Source organism: Aquarana catesbeiana, linkage group LG06, assembly GCF_042186555.1.
Source record: "Aquarana catesbeiana isolate 2022-GZ linkage group LG06, ASM4218655v1, whole genome shotgun sequence".
Lineage (NCBI taxonomy): Eukaryota > Metazoa > Chordata > Amphibia > Anura > Ranidae > Aquarana > Aquarana catesbeiana.
In genome coordinates, this window is record NC_133329.1 from 32,152,004 (window position 1) to 32,170,836 (window position 18,833).

The following is an 18,833-nucleotide window of genomic DNA, read 5'->3' on the forward strand; positions in this document are numbered from 1 at the left end:
AGCCAGCAATGCACTGCGATGCCGCAATGAATTATGGGCCGTGACGCACCACTCGAATTTGGCGCAAACAGCCCATATCATTCGTAATTCGGTGAACGACCGAACACACGATGTTCGAGTCGAACATGGGTTCGACTCAAACACGAAGCTCATCCGTAGTTTTGAACGCTACCATACACTAGTGGAGTTTTAGCGTAGGGTACAGCATTGCATAAACTAGGCACACTTTCACAGGCTCTCCCAAGATGCCATTGCATTTTGAGGGAAGTGAACCGTTACAGTTACAGTTACAAATAAAAGTGTAAAAAAAAAAAAGTAAAAAATAAAAAAAACACAAAAAAATATAAAATAAAAAAAACAAAAATAATTGTTATTTTATTGTTCTCTCTCTATTCTCTCTCTATTGTTTTGCTCTTTTTTTACTGTATTCTATTCTGCAATGTTTTATTGTTATTATGTTTTATCATGTTTGCTTTTCAGGTATGTCATTTTTTTATACTTTACTGTTTATTGTGTTTTCTTGTTAACCATTTTTTTGTTTTCAGGTACGCCATTCAGCTGCAGCGCGGATTTATTTATCTTGACAGCAACAGCGTTTGCTCCCACAATACATAAAGCCGTGATTCCAGCGCTGTCCGAGGTGATTTCACCACCACAGTTAAAAAAAAGAGCATATATGCCGAAGCATGGGGGCAGCAGGGGTGGAGGAGAGATTTGCTCCTAACTTTTGGGGCGGATGCCCCCATGCTTCGGCATCTATATATTTTAGGAACAGGTTGCGTTAAAAAATGTTTTATTTTTTACTATTTTCTTTTGTATTTGCTTTGCAGGTATGGTAAGTCTTACTGTTATACTGTAATGTTACTTTGTTTTATTGTTAACCATCATTTGCTTAGCAGGTATGCCATTCGGCTGCAGCGCGGATTTATTTATCTTGACAGCAACAGCGTTTGCTCCCACGATACATAAAGCCGTGACTCCAGCGGTGTAGGAGGTGATTTCACCACCACAGTTAAAATGTATGCCCATCATTAGAAGTGGGTGGATGAAGGGAGGTATTCTAATGGTGGGCATACCCACCGATCAATCTCTTTTTTTCGTTCAGCCCACAAGCTGCATGAAAAAAAAGATTACAATATATGCCCAAAAAGGACCAGCAACGTACTGGTATGTTGCTGGAATGTAAAAGCAATCCTGGCGGCTAATTAGCTTCTAGACTGTTTTGACAAGCAGTGGGAGGGAATATCCCCCCCCACCTGTCTTCCATGGTTTTCTCTGGCTCTCCTGTCCCAACAGGGAACCTGAGAATGCAGCCGGTCGTTCCACCAGCTGACCATAAAACTGATCAGAGACCAGAATGGCTCCAAACATCTCTATGGCCTAAGAAACCGGAAGCCACAAGCATTTCATGACTTAGATTTCGCCGGATATAATCAGCGCCATTGGGAAATTGGGGAAGCATTTTATCACACCGATCTTGGTGTGGTCAGATGCCTTGAGGGCAGAGGAGAGATCTAGGGTCTAATAGACCCCAATTTTTTCAAAAAAGGGTACCTGTCACTACCTATTACCATCATAGGGGATATTTACATTCCCTGAGATAACACTAAAAATTATTTAAAAATATATATAAACGAAAGGAACAGTTAAAAAATAAAATAAAAAAGCAAAATAAATACTTAAAAAAAAAAAAAAAAAGCACCCCTGTCCCCCCCTGCTCTCGCACAAAGGCGAACGCAAGCGTCGGTCTGGCATCATATCTAAACAGCAATTGCACCATGCATGTGAGGTATCACCACGAAGGTCAGATCGAGGGCAGTCATTTTAGCAGTAGACCTCCTCCGTAAATCTAAAGTGGTAACCTGTAAAGGCGTTTAAAGGCTTTTAAAAATGTATTTAGTTCATCGCCGCTGCACGTTTGTGCGCAATTTTAAAGTATGTCATGTTTGGTATCCATGTACTCGACCTAAGATCATCTTTTTTATTTCATCAAACATTTGGGCAATATAGTGTGTTTTAGTGCATTAAAATTAAAAAAGTGTGTTTTTTCAAAGAAAATTGCATTTAAAAAATCGCTGCGCAAATACTGTGTGAAAAAAAAATGAAACACCTACCATTTTAATCTGTAGGTCCTTTGCTTTAAAAAAATATATAATATTTGGGGGTTCAAAGTAATTTTCTTGCAAAAAAAAAATTTTCTTCATGTAAACAAAAAGTGTCAGAAAGGGCTTTGTCTTCAAGTGGTTAGAAGAGTGGGTGATGTGTGACATAAGCTTCTAAATGTTGTGCATAAAATGCCAGGACAGTTTAAACCCCCCCCAAATGACCCCATTTTGGAAAGTAGACACCCCAAGCTATTTGCTGAGAGACATGTCGAGTCCATGGAATATTTTATATTTTGACACAAGTTGCTGGAAAAAGACAATTTTTTTTTTTTGCACAAAGTTGTCACTAAATTATATATTGCTCAAACATGCCATGGGCATATGTGAAATTAATAAATATATATGGAAGCAGTGCTCGCAATATAAATAAGTGCAAAAAAACCTTGTTACAGCTGCTGGATACAAGTGCTATAACTTGATATAGATATACAGGAAAAACAATTGGCAACTGGCACTATGTAAATATGAATGTAGCTACAAGTGGATGATATCACTATATATATGTGACTAGACAAATTGCATTTGGTGAAAAAACAAATAATATATGATGAAAAATATTATAAATAAAAATGTAGTGTTTCTGTTTGGAAACAGAGACTATGAGCAATCGAAAAAATATATAAATACCTCAACATATAACAATGTGAATAAGCATATTACCAATGTGAATAAATATTGAAATAAGTTCAGGATGGATATAAACGTTCCTTCGGACAAAAACCCAATAAGCAATGATGGCAGACTTCCAGCTCCTCCAAGGGATTGCATACAGTCACCTGAAATGCTGCAGTAGATACAAGAGAATGGGGTGAAGCTTGGGCTGCTATCACTAGGATATAACCTTGGGAGCCGCAGGCATCATATTCCACCCAAAAGACAAAATAGGATATGGTGTAATACTGGGGGGTAAGGGATCAAATGCACATAACAGCGCTACTCACAAAATGAAGATTGCAAACAGGCATTCAGAGTTGGTCCGTGACCGCCGCTATGTTAGCGTGCGCTCCACTGACAGCAGGAAACAGCGTCACTGGTTGCTGACGTGAGCCGGATGTTGCTTCGACGCGTTTCGCCCCTCCTCCAGGGCGTCATCAAAGACATTTGATGGCAAGACGGCAAAAAAAAAAGTTTGTCATTTTCCCGCAACTTGTGGAAAGATATAAAATATTCCATGGACTCACCATGCCTCTCAGCAAATAGCTTGGGGTGTCTACTTTCAAAAATTGGGTCATTTGGCTGGGTTTTGTGCAATCTTGGCATTTTATGGCTTTCAAAACTGATAGGTAGTGAGGAGTGAAATAAAAAATTTACGCCCTTAGAAATCCTGAAGGCGGTGCTCGGTTTTCGGGGCCCCGTATGCGGCTAGGCTCCCAAAGAGTCCCACACATGTGGTATCCCCGTACTCAGGAAAAGCAGCAGAATGTATTTTGGGGTGCAGTTCCACATATAACCATGGCCTGTGTGAGCAATATATCATTTAGTGACAACTTTTTGTAAAAAATGTTTTGTTTTTTTTTGTCATTATTCAATCACTTGGGACAAAAAAATAAACTATTCAATGGACTCAACATGCCTCTCAGCAATTTCCTTGGGGTGTCTATTTTCCAAAATGGGGTCATTTGGGGGGGCTTTTGTACTGCCCTGACATTTTAGCACCTCAAGAAATTAGATAGGCAGTCATAAACTAAAAGCTGCGTAAATTCCAGAAAATGTACCCTACTTTGTAGACGCTATAACTTTTGCGCAAACCAATAAATATACGCTTATTGACTTTTTTTTTTACCAAAGACATGTGGCTGAATACATTTTGGCCTAAATGTAAGACTAAAATTGAGTCTATTGGATTTTTCTTATATCAATTAGTAGAAAATATCCTTGTTTTCCAAATTTGTGGTTTTTTCCGTTTATATCGCAAAAAATAAAGATCACAGAGGCAATCAAATACCATCAAAAGAAAGCTCTATTTGTGGGAAAAAAAGGACGCAAATTTCGTTTGGATACAACATTGCATGACCGCGCAATTACCAGTTAAAGCAGCGCAGTGCCAAATTGTAAAAAGTCCTCTGGTCTTTGGCCAGCCAAATGGTCCGGGGCTGAAGTATCACAGAAGAAGTCCAGTTTAATATGACTAAGTACTAACAGCTATACCATGATCTGGATAAATGAGAATCTTCAGATACATCACTTAAGCTTTGGTCAAATGAAATTTATTAATCAAGGTTGGTCATGATGTACAGTGTGTATTTTTTCAGTCAAACCACCTATTTAAAGTCTGATATAACCCAAGGTGTGTCCTTTGAGATTGGTTTGTTGATTTCTTTGGTGACCATTTACCTTCTCTTTACAGATGGCGGTATTTGTCCTGGACACGGAGGGCTCACTGGATATCGAGGGTGACCTGCAGACCTGCCTAAAACTTTCTGCACTGTCTATGCTACTCAGCTCACATCTGGTATTAGATTCTAGAATTCTGCCATTTATATTAAATTCTCCAGTAATGTTCTGACTTATTCATAAGTTGATGATGATAATGTGTCAACTTTCATGTATTCTGCAGATTTTTAATGTGAACACATGCCTGAAAACCACAGAACTGGATTATCTGGAGGTAGGTGGTTTATGAGATCCAATGTTCTAATATAATACAAATCGGGTAACGTCAACAGCTAGCTAATAGTCCTCCCTCTATGTGGTTAGCGCCTCATATTTTCCATGTTAGACCAGGTATGTGTCCATACATGCATGCAGCAAAGGCACATTTATCACATCCATATACATTTTGCTCAGTGCACAGATATAATTCCTAAGCAACCTACCGGTCTGTTGTGGCATTTTGGTGTCCTATTGTTGTGACTATTGCTGTGATTCTCCTTCGTACCCAGGACTGGCTTAGGTGAGGGTTCAATGTGGTACCTTACACAGCCATGACAACGACTTCTTTACATGGGATCTTGATGAAACTTTGACTCCATTGTCTAGAAGAGCCTTCATTATTGGCCAGAATAATCCATCCATCCATATTATATACTAATTGTGTGTAAAAAGGTAAAAAAAAACTGTGATAAGGTCATGCAAAGTCAGAAATTAGATCTTTTAGGGCTTTTATGAGTGTAGACCTATTCCAAGACCAACACAAAAGCTTGCATGGTGCAGACTGACAAGTATTTCACTCTGAGGCCACCATTGTTGGACACCACCTGTGTTTTGGAAAGTTCCCTAAAACGATCACCCCTTACCCTCCTCTCCATTTTTGCTGTCTGTGAATCTTACTCTAGGCCTGCTAGAAAACCATATTGACATGTTTATGTTGGTGGACAAGATTGGACTATGTTAGCCATAGTGAAAGGGACAACATCCTGTTATGTTGGAGAATGTCATTGATACATCTTGCTTTTTTTTCTCTTTGGTCTTTCCAGATGTATCTTCATGTGTCCGAACTGACAGGATCATCATTTTCACTGCAATATCTCCAGGTGACCTGAAACAGATTTTCTTATCGATAACTTTTACAAGGGCCTAAACTTTCTCTCCTTTTAATCAAACGAAACCTCTCCATACAGTATGTACTGCAGCTGTTAACTGCTACAGACATAGGACAGGAAAGGGTCATGTGATGGGGAAAGGGTCATGTGATGGGGGGGAGGGTCATGTGATGGGGGGAAGGGTCATGTGATGGGGCAGGAAGGGTCATGTGATGGGGAAAGGGTCATGGGATGGGATGAACAGCTGCCAGTTGTTTCAAGGTTGCGTGCAGAGCTATGACGGAAGTAAATATAGTGAGATATGATCCAAAACTGTATTGAGAGAATTGGGGAGTAGTATTGAATACAGTGTCACTCGCATTTTCCCCAAAATTCAAACATCAATAACAAAAATGGTCAGATTTAAATCTCATGTATATTTTAGTTCAGCTCACTCAACCTTTTCAACACAGAGGAACCCTTGAAATAATGTTCCAGTCTCAGGGAACCCCTGCTAAAATTACTATATCTACAACTCATGATAGTGTGATGGTCAATGGGACGAATGCTCCATACACTTGTGGTCATTGGGAAGAATTACCCCCTTATAGATAGCAAAAAAGATCCAAGGTGTCAGTGGGAACTTATCAGCAGAAATTGCTCTTTGCTCAAGGAACCCCTAGCAACCTATGGAGGAACCTTTAGGGTTCCATGGAACCCTGGTTGAGAAACCCTGTTCTAGGCAGTCATGCAGTGTGACCATTTTAACAAAACACAGTCCAGCTTTGAAGAATTGCAGATCATAAAAAAGCTTACTTAGCCAGGGTCTTCAAAGGACTTCTGATTAGTCCCTGTCATAAATTACCAATTCATAAACCTAAGGAGCACACATCTGTACATCTGGAATATTGACCTACAGCTGAACACTTATACATCTCATTTAATAAAAATATAAATGTTTTATTTCATTTAAAAATGTACACATATACAATTTATAAAAAAAATAAGCAGAGTAATTATATAGAACAATTTATACTGGCCAAAGTATCTATGTACATATAATTGATGAGTATCGCATCCCTACATGTTTTGCCATCAATGTCTTCCTCAGGGAACATACAAATCACAAGTATTCAAGGTGGCTCAAAAGGACCCCCAGAGGGGTACACACCGAACTAGCTCAGTACCGCAGTGGAGGAGGTACAGTGACCAGGATAAACTCTGCTATGATAAGGTGTGAGTACAGGGACGCCAGAAAATAAGACCAAGTAACAAAGAAATGGAAAAAGTGACACCATCACATGTGAACCACTAAGGTTCGAGTGGTGTGTAACAGTGGTCGCCCCTGTTGTCAAGTTGGACGTTAACACTGCAACAAGCTATACAAAAAGATGGCAACCAGCCATCTAGCTTTTGCAGTCAGGTGAACATGGAAGGGCAATGCACATCACAAACAAGCAAACATTTCCCAGCACAATTGCCAGCTAGTCTGCAAACAAACCAAACCAAATTTACCCTGTCCTAACAATTCACGTTAAAAAACAAAGGATTTCTTTGCACTCATTTGCAAATATATGCGAAAGCTGCAGCACCCATGTCAAGGCTCCTCTGTATACTGTGGCCCTAAGGCTTTAGTTTTGAAAGTCTCCTAATTTGAGCACATATAACAGTGGATATATGCTCTGCAACACCCTCTCCAGGTACAAGAAAAGCGCTCATTTTACAATTAAAACTGCTTGGGATACTGAGAGTCATTTATGAGGGCCAGTGACTCTGCAATATCAGATTGGATTACTGCTCTACAAGTGATCCAACTTGATTCTGATACAGACCCAAAGACCAGACATTTCCACTGAAGGATTTTTCACTTTTAAACACTTTATTTTACTGTTGCTTTTGCTGTTTTGTAATATATTTTCTGTAAATATTTCTCCCACTGGTTTTCTTTTTCTTTCAATAAAACAATTGTTTTAAATTGTTAAGCTAAATCTCTAAATACTCTAACTAAAATAACAAAAAAAAAAAAAAAAAAAAAAACGTTGCCTCTCTGGAGAAGTTATTGTATTGTTTTCTTTTACAATTCTTCAGCACTTGGATGTTCTAGTGAGAGACTGGCAGGATCCTGACCGCTGTGGCCGTGAAGCTGCTCGTACCTATCTACAGCATGAGAGTGAGGTATGATTGAAAATGTGAGGAGGGCTCAGAAAATAGTTTTTTTTTTTCTACAATTATCACCAGAAGTTTAAAAACATACTGCTTTATTTACTTTATGAGGTTTCTAATATGCTTGAGTTTCTGGCTAAACATTTGTGGACACCTGACCACCATACCTACATTAGGGTCATCACATAAGTTCAGGTGTATCCAGTGATGGGTACTGTTAATGCTACAACATACAAAGACATTTTAGCCAATAGTGCTCTTCCAAATTTGAGCATAAATTTGGAGAAGACCCTTTTCTTTTCCAGTGTGACTGTTCCCCTGTGTACAAAGCCAGCCCAATAAAGACACGGTTTGATGAATTTGGTGTGGAGGAACTCGAGTAGCCTGTACAGAGCGCTTACCTCAACCCTACTGAACACCTTTGAGATGAATTATTACCCCAAATGGAAGCCAAGTCTTCTTGTCCAACGTCAGTACCTGATTTCAAGTTAGAACAAATTCCCACAGAAACCCTCCAAAATCTTGTGGAAATCCTTTCCAGAGGAGTGGCCACAATTGAGAATCAAAACCATAATAATGGCCATGTGTTTTAAATAAGATGCCAAACAAACTCCTATTGGCATGTTAGGTGTCTACAATCTTTTGGCCATGTATTGTATATTAATTATAAATGTAACCTTATTATTGTTACAGAAACTGAGGCTGCGGAAAGGTCCAGAATATCGTCGTTTGCTGGACACTCTTAGAAGTCCATCTATCAGCGGCTTCCTGTTGCCCCACCCCGGGAAAAGGTTCCTGAGATCAAGCCGGGGCACACTGGCAGGTAAATTAGACCCTCAGGTACTGTTCCTGTGTAGACAGTTTTTAAAGACAAATTATCTACATTCATTACATAGTCTTTGTTTGCACCATACCATTGCTGCTAAAAAACTAATTGGCTATGTACAGATAATGAACATTTCGTGCCATGGCAATATGCACTGTACAGAAGTATTTATAGGAAATGTATAGTTTTGGAGGACATCAACACATATATGGTCTATAAAAGATCTTTTTTATTACAATTGAAAAAAAACATAGATGAATAAAAGAAGTTGTGCCACAATAGAGCACTAGGGGCGCTCTCTATTAAATGATTAATAATGCAGTGATGCCAAAAGGCTGATACTTAAAACCTATCACATAACATGCATACAAATCTTCTCGACATGTTTTGCGGAAATGTCTACTTCTTCATGAGTATTAGGCCCCTTTCACACGATCGGACCGTTCAGGTCCGCCTGTCAGTTTTGACGGCGGACCTGAACGGGCGATCCATGTTAGCTTATGGAGCGTCGGATGTCAGCGGAGACATGTCCGCTGACATCCGACCCCGTCCGATCCGCTAAAAGCAGACGTATGGCTCTACGTCCAGATCCGTCGCTGGCGGATCGGATCGGGTGAGATCTGACGAAAACGGACACGCTGTCCGTTTTCGTCCGATCCCTCCATAGGCGGCAGCGGCGCCTGACAAGCCCCTCCCCGCTCAGTGAGCAGAGAGGGACCTGTCATCCGCCGGCTCAGCGGAGATCAACGGACTGATCTCCCGCTGAGCCGGCGGACCGAGGCGGGCTCCGTAGAAACGGAGCCCGCCTCGTGTGAAAGAGGCCTTAGAGGGCAAACAAATGTATCTATAAAGAGATCATAACAGTTCTAACAGGGACAAATATGTATAATGCAAAGATAATATAAGAGAAAAAATAAACAGTTTTCCTGGCGCAAGGTCAATTGCTGAATGAGCAAGATAATTACAGCCACATAATAAATAGCAAGGAGGTTTTTAGTGAAGTTCATACAATAAAGGCGGCAGCTGTCCCCAGAGTATAGCCAGCTCTGTATTAAAGACAAGAAGGGAGAGAAAGGGCCACCTAAGTGTAGAGATTAAAAAGTAATTTATTCCACAAGGATAAAAAACACTTACAAGATGTACACTGGTTACAGGTTCAGCAAGGCAGAAGGGGAGGGGTTCCCCCGGTCTGTCCTTTGGATATCGAGCCATCCACATGGATGTAGAGATCAGGTGCAGGTCCTCTGGGTGTCTTGTGGAACGTGGGCGGAAATGACATCACCGGATGGACCAGATGGTCCCCGGCCATCTCTATGACCTTCGGAGGCCGGGTGCGACGTTATGACGTCACTTCTGGCCTCGGCAGATGTAAACACTGCTGTGTTTTTAGCTGGAAAGGCTGACATGTGTTTGTGTTTTTGTTTTTTTTTTTTAAATTTGTTTTTTTATCTCAGGCTTTACAGCCTAGAGGAGAGATGTGGGGACTAATACACCCCAGATCTCTCTGTAAAGAGGACCTGTCATGCCTAATTCCTAGGACTAAAAGTGATAAAAAAAATAAACAAATTAAAAGGGAAAGTGTAAAAATAAAATAAACAATTAAAAAAAAAAATTGAAAGCACCCCCGTTCCCGCATACTCACACACAGAAACACATATGTATGATGCGCCCGCATCTGTAAATGGTGTTCAAACCACACATGCGAGGTATCGCTGCGAACGTTAGAGCAAGAGCAATATTTCTAGCTTAAGACCTTCTCTGTAACTCTAAACAGGTAACCTGTAAAAAAATTTAAAGCATCGCCTATGGAGGTTTTTAAGTACCAAAGTTTGGCGCCATTCCACAATTTTGCACAATTTTAAAGCGTGACATGTTGGGTGTCTATTTACTTGCCATAACATCATCTATACAAAAAATGTATACAAAAAATTTGGCTAACTTTAGTGGTTTTTTGTTTTTTTTAATTCAAGAAACCATTTTTTTTTTTTTACTCGTTTGAAATACTGCTGCACGAATACTGTGTGACATAAAAAGTTTCAACGACCACCATTTTAATTCCTTAGGGTCTCTGCTAAAAAACCCATATATAATGTTTGGGGGTTCTGAGTAATTTTCTAGCGAAAAAATGATGATTTTTACATGCTTGTGGGCTCAACCAGCTAAACTCTTCCCACTCCACCTCTTATATTGTACACGCAATGGCTCCACTTGTGGCATTTCTTCATTGGCACTTTAGAGCCTTAAACAAACTCTTCTGCTGACATTGTGTGTCTTTCCATCCAATCACAGTCATTCTCTATTCACAGACATGGATGAAGATTTCAAAGATCACCTCACAAAATACATCTCCGATCTTGCGGCAGGAGTTTGGCTCCACCACAAAACTGATATCAATGGAGAGAAGATCACCTGCGGCCATGTGGGGAGAGCACTGAAGGTCAGTCCATCCCAAAGACAACTGGTCCTACTATTGGAACATAGAAAACCAGTGTAATCATCCATAGCAATCAGTATTACTCCTGTCCTACCGCTGCAAGATAGAATCTGGTTGCTAAGCAGAATTATACAAGTTTGAATCTTGCAGCTTCTACTACAGCTAATGTGTGGGCTCTAGAGAGGATAACGTATCCAAAATTCTCTAGCTCACTCACCAAAACCCAATCACTATGGAATGTGTCAAGGCAGATATTGATTGTCCAAGAACATAATGATATTTTGTAAAACCACCTGATTTTTATGTTCATCCTCAAATCCCATAGTACCACGAAGTCTGGGACAGATGCTAAAGCCCAACTCCAAAAAATGTAAATCGTGCATTGTGCTTCAATTACCTTACTCCTCTTGATTCCAAACTCCTCCTCTTAATGGGTAGGCAACCTCGGCACTCCAACTGTGGGGAAACTACAAATCCCATCATGCCTCTGCCTCTAGGAGCAATGCCTGTGATTGTTGGGGTATTTGCAATGTCCCATGGGACTTGTAGTTTCACCACACCTGGAGGGCCGAGGTTGCCTACCCCTGTCTTAAAGAGGAAGTATACTCTCACACTCTGATGCTGCTTTTCATTTAGTCCATTATAATAAGTAATTATCGAACTATAGCCACTGTAATCCAGCCCAAAATGCATATTACTTACTGTTTAAAGAAACTTTAAAAAACTTGTTTCCTGGGGTAAGGCAGCGCCATCTTAAGTATTGTTTTCTGAGTCCACAGTAGAGTGTATTTCCGCTCTTACATTTAGCACTTCCTGTATTGTTAACCAAGCCTCCTGCTCAATCCAACACTTCTATGGCAACCCTGCTTCACTGCTCATAGCTGACTTGTTTTATTTCATAGTATTTACTTGTGCGATTATCTAGTGTTTGCCTTTGCCTTTGTCAGTCTTATCAACTTCAGCTGATAAGGCTGCAGTAATGCTGTCCGATGCCCAAGTTTACACCACATGATGTCACATGATCACATGGGGTGTAGTAGGAAGCTCTGAGTGATTCTGCAGTCTCGTGGGATTTCAGAGTTGTGCCGTAGGAAGTCCTGATAATAGACAGACAAGTACACAGAGTGTGCAGTAAATCAGGGGAGATCTGGGCATGCTCAGTGAAGTCATTCTAAAGAACAAAAAGGATTATAACAATACTAAGCAAGTAAGGAGATATCTACAAGCAGTGTATATTAGGGTTTTTTATGCTGATTTACATTGGACAAAGTTGTCGGGGAGAGTTTACTACCACTTTAAGCCACACTGCAGTGTAATGGATCAGAGTCATGGTGTCCTCAATGAACCAACTCCTTTCCTACCTTGGGGAGCAGACATTGTTTTCTGCCTGTTATCTTCTTGGTCACCAGTCCCCTTTCTGTCCCCCCTGATTTCTCCTGCCTCTGGAGTCTATAAGGGAGGACCCAGTTGCTGGAAGCGTCATCTCCACCGATAAAAGGGTTTCCACATGCAGGCAGTGATGTGGACATCCAAACAAGGACCCCAAGAAGAAAACAGAAGAAGGGAGAAGGATAGGGGTCGTGGCATTACATGCCCATGGCTTCAGGTAAGTAAAATAGGCATTTGGATCTAATTTTTTTTTTTATAACAACCATCAGAAGGGTGGGGGTTGTTACTAACATCCAGGGAGTTTTTAACTGTTATACTGTATTATTAATAATGTCTTTCATAAGCCAACCCGAGAGGAATATATAAAATCCCATTGGTTTGAGGTTTTAAAGTGGGCACCCCCCCAAAAAAAAACTCTTTCTTCCAGCTATATTTAAAAAGAACTTGCTCACATTATTTAAGCCAGTTTGACCATGTTCCAGGAAGATCCTCTTCTTCTGAATACAGGGAAAGGGGGTCAATCTTCCAGGACTAAGCAAAGCTTAGGTAATGGCGCATGAGTGCCGCTCAGCCTTGGTGGAGTATTGTGAGCTCAGCCTGTGTAATGAAACGCCACCTGGTGGCAGCATGTAAACCACAGGCTGGGCTTGCAGTAACTGGGTGTCGTTCTGCCCTGAAGAGGACTACCAGTGCTGGACCAAGGAAGAAGCAACATAGAGAGGTTGAAACTTGGCATTGTTTTACTTTTTTTTTTTTTTTTTTATATTGAGTGAAAGAGGAGCTTATAAATAGAAATATAAAATTAAGTTCTAGTTTGAGTTCAGACAATAACACACTATATTATTTTATAGAAATTTGTCATCATGCTAAAGAGGAGACAGTACAACTTTAGTTCCCCCTTGCAGGTATTTATTATATTATATTGGGCATTTTTATATAATGGACACTCTTTCCTGATGACCTGTATGTAAAATATTATTTGTTTTATTATTTTATCTTATAATGATTAATGATATTGGCTAATGATCTTTGTGGTTTTTTTTTTCTTTTTTGTTTGCTTTTCTGGAGTTCTACTTTAATCAGACCCATTGGAGTTTATTTATAAACTATTTCTGCGTAGAAACCAATCAGCTTCCAGGTTATTGCCAAAGCTTAATTGAACAAGCTGAGGTTAGATGCTGATTGGTTTATTTGCAGAAGTGAGACTGATTTCGCACTCTCCAGCTTTAGTAAATTAACCGCATTGTGTCCAATTCTCTCAACAGATGTATTATTCACTTGAAAACCAGAAATACAAGAATACTGTCTTACAAAGATTTGAGGAATTCTTGGAGCAGCAGGTAATACAGAGACCCCTCATTACCTGATATTGCCCTGTACACACGGTCGGATTTTCCGACGGAATATGTGCGATCGGAGCTTGTTGTGGGAAATTCCGACCGTGTGTGGGCTCCATCTGACTTTTTCCTTCGGAATTTCCGACACACAAAGTTTGAGATCATGCTATCAAATTTTCCGACAACAAATTCCGATCCTTTAAATTCCAATCGTGTGTAGACAAGTCCAACGCACAAAGTGCCACGCATGCTCAGAATAAATTAAGAGACAAAAGCGATTGGCTATTGCCCCGTTTATAGTCCCGACGTACGTGTTTTACGTCACCGCGTTCAGAACGATCGGATTTTCCGACAACTTCTTGTGACCGTGTGTATGCAAGACAAGTTTGAGCCAACATCCGTCGGAAAAAATCCATGGATTTTGTTGTCGGAATGTCCGATCAATGTCCGACCGTGTGTACAGGGCATAAGTCTTTTTGTATATGAAATGTCAACATTTATATGGAGAAAATGAACCCATCTGAGCTGCATTCCTCTGTACTGAATTCAAAATCTAATAAAAAAAAAAAAAATAATTGATAGTGAAAGGTAAAGTTTATGTGAACTTTATAAAATAAATGTTAAAATTTTACATTATTTAAAAAAATTGTTTTAAAACGTCTTTTTTTTTAAAATGGAAATTCACGCTATCCTAATGACCTGTAATTGCTTGTAAGATCCTAACTAAATTAAAAAACAATGCATAGTAAAAGATAAAGTAGTAGAAAACTTCCCCTATTTAATTAATTTTAAAAAATTGTTTTAAAACTTTTTTTTTTCTTTTCTTTTTTTTTTTTTTTTTTTATTCTGCAGCCTTTGTTAAAATAAGGTTCTTTAGACACTTCCTCTAGCTGGTGTTTTTAGAAATATTGGCTATATATCATAGTAATTAATAATTGCCTGTGAAATCATTACTGAATTAAAAAGTCATTGATTGTAAAAGATAAAGTAGATGTAAATCCAATCACTAAATTTTAATATACCTTTTAATATGTCAAATTCATTTAAAAGATTGTTTTAAAAAGTGTAAAATTTGCAGCCTTGTTCAGATATTTCCTGTAAGAGGGTGACAACTCTTAACTGTGCTTCTGAGTTGTCACCATGTCACATGCTCCTCTGGAGACTACAAGCTGCTATACCTACACACATAGCTCAGGCATGGTCTATTGTTGCCACTGGCTGCAGTTCAGAAGAGGAGAGAGATGTGGCTTTTTGGTAAGCCGAGCTTGATGCAGTTGTATACGGATTGCTTCCTTAAATGATATTAAAGTCTTGGCTTTTTTGATTAAAAATAACAACCATGTTATACTTGCGTCCTCTGTTTAGTGGGTTTGCACAGAGCAGCCCCGATCCTCCTCTTCTCGGGTCCCTCGACTGCATTCCTGGCCCCTTCCTCCTGCCGAGTGCCCCCTACAGCAAGCAGCTTGCTATGGAGGCAGCCGAGCCGCTGCTCTGTGTGTCCATTCAGACACAAAGCCCCCTTGGTCTCGCCCGTCCCGTCTATCTCCTTATTGGCTCACTGACTTGACAGCAGCGGGAGACAATGGCATCCTGCTGCTGCCAATGAGGAGGGTGAGCCCCGGACAGCCAAGACTCTTGGGCAACATCGCTGTGTAAGTATTAGGGGGGCTGCTGCACACAGAAGGTTTTTTTATCTTAATGCAAAGAAAGCATTAAGATTGAAAACCTACTGACTTTAGAACCACTTTCCGAGTTTTTTTAGTAGTACAGAGGGGTAGGAAGAAGCAAAAGAGAAAGCGGAACAGATACAAAGGGAAAGAGTTTGAGAAGGGGATTGAGGTAGAAGGAGCGCTCCTCTCCTGTGCTCAAACAAGGTTGGCATTTACAACTTTCCCCTATGGAGATCCAGTGACTTGACTGATGGAGCCACTAAATGTTGTTATAATATCACTTATTTCTCCAAAGCTGGTCAAAAATATGTAATATTTTTCTATCCACCCTAAGAGACTGCTAGAAATGTACTTTTAAAGTTCTTGTTAATTATTGCCTTCAGAGAATATTTGAAAAAATTGCCCAGATATTTGACCAAACTTGCACGTTCCGATATAGAATTTCTATGGTTTAATGTAGGTGGTGTGGTATGTAGCACCAGATTTTCTAGTTTCACTCTAACCTGGGCAAGTCCAACATTTTTATTTTTTACTGTTCTTTTTCTCCTACAGCTCCCTGCCAACGCTTCTCCATTTAAAGTCCTTGGGGTAAGGACATCTCAGATGAGGACCAGGGTCAGAGAGCAGGCTGATGTTCTTCTAGTAGCGTATGAGGGTATGCTGATAGGCGATAATGCTGCAGAGAAGGAGATGCTCATGGAAGAGATGAAATCTCTGTTGAAAGAAAAAGAAGAAGGTTTCTGCGCTAAATATTCAAAGAGCTTCACCAGGAGCGCAGTGGGTATTGGCTGTGCAGTAGGAGGCGGATTCCTTTGCCTGGCCGGTGGGGTTGTAGGGGCAGCCGTGGCTGGGACTGTGCTCGCCGTTGAGGCAGCAGCTTTATTGGGCAGTACAACCGTGGCAGTGGTCACAGGGGCCGTCGGAGGCGGAGTCACCCTCGGAGCTATTGGCACAGGTGTTGGAGCGGGCGTTGGTCGCGTTGTTGGACACGTGGAAAAGAAAAAAGACATAAAAGCTGAGTGCCGTACAGAGACGTCCACAGAGGACACCAAACATCTGGTGGACAAATAAGACTGACACCGTTCCTGGAAATATCTCTGGAAGGACTCTGAAGTTCTTTTACCTATGAACTGTTTACTATAACGGTGACACATTCTTTTACCGGATATCTTTATATGTATATTTAACATTTATTAGCTTTACGATTTTTGGGTAATTATTTTTTGATTCATTTGAAATTTGATTTCGTATTTACATTACATTTCTTTCAGAGATAAAAAAAAAAAAAACAACAACAATACATTATAGAAACCAGATACAGGGCCTGTGCCAACCAGCTTTTGTTTGCATCAGAACTGCTTATTTTCCACCATACAACTCAAAAGATGTGCAAAAGCAGTTCAGAGCAGGTTGATGCATCTTAGAAGGTTACCTGTACCTGTTAATGAACCATGAATGACCTCTTAAGCTTCTAAACTCATCTCCAGTGCAAGTGAAATCCACCTGAAGGCAAACTGCCCATCATCACAGGCCCACGTAGGGGACATCTCTAAATAACACCAATGTCCCTCAGGTCCATTGAAGGCAAGCCTTGTTCTGCAACTTTATTTTTCCAATAAACTAACAGTTCCTAATCTTTTCTGTTCGATTTGTGTCTTTCAAAAATTATATATATTTTTCTTTTATTTCAATTTTTAATAAGTTTTAAGAATACAGATACAAAGATTAGTGTTGCTCTCTCTACTTTAGGTAAGTGCTAGAAGTAGGATTTTTTTTGAGTGCAGATAAATTTAACCACTTAGGCCCCGGACCATTTGGCTGGCCAAAGACCAGAGCACTTTTTGTGATTCGGCACTGCGTCGCCTTAACTGACAATTGCGCGGTCGTGCAACGTGGCTCTCAAACAAAATTGACGTCCTTTTTTCCCCACAAATAGAGCTTTCTTTTGGTGGTATTTGATCCCCTCTGCGGTTTTTATTTTTTGTGCTATAAACAAAAAGAGAGCGACAATTTTGAAAAAAAAGCAAATTTTTTTTACTTTTTGCTATTATACATATCCCCAAAAAATATATAAAAAAACATTTTTTTTTCCCCTCAGTTTAGGCCGATACGTATTTTTCTACATATTTTTGGTAAAATAATTCGTAATAAGCGTTTATTGATTGGTTTGCGCAAAAGTAATAGCGTCTACATAATAGGGGATAGTTTTACGGCATTTTTATTAATATTTTTTTTTTGCTAGTAATGGCGGTGATCAGCAATTTTTATTGTGACTGAGACATTATGGCAGACAGATCGGACACTTTTGGAGCTATTTTGGGACCATTCACATTTATACAGCGATCAGTGCGATTAAAAATGCATTGATTACTGTGTACATGTGACTGGCAGTGAAGGGGTTAACCAAGAGGGAGCGCTGCAGGGGTTAAGTGTGTCCTAGGGATGTGTTCTAACTGTGGGGGGGGAGGGGCTATGTGTGACATGACACTGATCTCTGCTCCCGATTACAGGGAGCTGTGATCAGTGTTATTAGGTAGAACGGGGAAATGCTTGTTTACATCAGCATTTCCCCGTTCTTCCTCTCCGTGAGGTGATCACGGGTATCCCGGCAGACATCGAGTCCGTGAGACCCGTGATCACACTCATGGAGCTTGCGGCAGGGTCGCGTGCGCTCCGCCGGTGGCAAACCTAAAGGGACGTACCTGTATGCCCATTTTCCTGTCCATGCCATTCTGCCGACGTATATGTACATGCGGCGGTCGGCAAGTGGTTAATCAGGCCTAGCTGGAAGCTAGGCCTGTTTGTTTTGATCTGTATGGGCTGGGAGTGGACTAGAGCAGCAGCAGGTGACTCACAGCATCATCTTTCAGTTACCGCCCTCTGGATTCTAGAGGATTCTAGAAGAGAGGAGGGGAAGAGAGGTGGAGCTGTCTGAAGGTGTCTCAGGGAGTCCTGACCAGTCCCCAACTAGGATTGGCAGGGGGCAGGCCTCCTTGACATACCCAGGGTCAGCACAGCTGTTGTTGTTTGGTGGAAGAAGCTGGAGATGGAGCACTAGGTTGCCGGGGGCCTTTGAGGCACTCCCCATTCTGGGGGGGTGACCTTGGGCCTGTGGGGTTCGGGTGCAAGTCGGAGCCATTCTGAGTAACAAAGAAGAATCTGGACAGGAGGCACAGAGAGCGGCCGAGACAACGGGAGCTGGTGTTGCCAGACAAGTCTCCAGGAGGGATCCACCGAAGTGCACCCAGAGGGGCTGGTGAGTGACAGGCACAGTTGGGAGAGCTGGAGAGGCATGCCTGAGCGGACTGGGAGTGTGCAGTCTAAGATGGATGTAGAGCCAGCAGGAGAGACTGTGATGTCATAGGTAGTAGAGTCGGGCGCAGGGCCG

The 18,833-nt window shown here is 40.8% G+C and overlaps 1 protein-coding gene across 1 annotated transcript in view; it reads left to right on the forward strand.

Moving 5' to 3' along the window:
* Positions 1 to 17,079, forward strand: part of LOC141148264 (RING finger protein 112-like) — a 60,931-nt gene extending 43,852 nt beyond the window's left edge. Inside the window, exons 5-13 of the mRNA XM_073635532.1 lie at positions 4,513 to 4,617; positions 4,723 to 4,773; positions 5,582 to 5,638; positions 7,715 to 7,801; positions 8,483 to 8,612; positions 10,922 to 11,052; positions 13,290 to 13,343; positions 13,704 to 13,778; positions 15,998 to 17,079. Of these exons, the coding sequence (XP_073491633.1) occupies positions 4,513 to 4,617; positions 4,723 to 4,773; positions 5,582 to 5,638; positions 7,715 to 7,801; positions 8,483 to 8,612; positions 10,922 to 11,052; positions 13,290 to 13,343; positions 13,704 to 13,778; positions 15,998 to 16,516 (1,209 nt within the window). The 3' untranslated portion in view covers positions 16,517 to 17,079. The remainder of the gene's footprint in view (positions 1 to 4,512; positions 4,618 to 4,722; positions 4,774 to 5,581; positions 5,639 to 7,714; positions 7,802 to 8,482; positions 8,613 to 10,921; positions 11,053 to 13,289; positions 13,344 to 13,703; positions 13,779 to 15,997) is intronic.
* Positions 17,080 to 18,833: the final 1,754 nt, after the last annotated feature.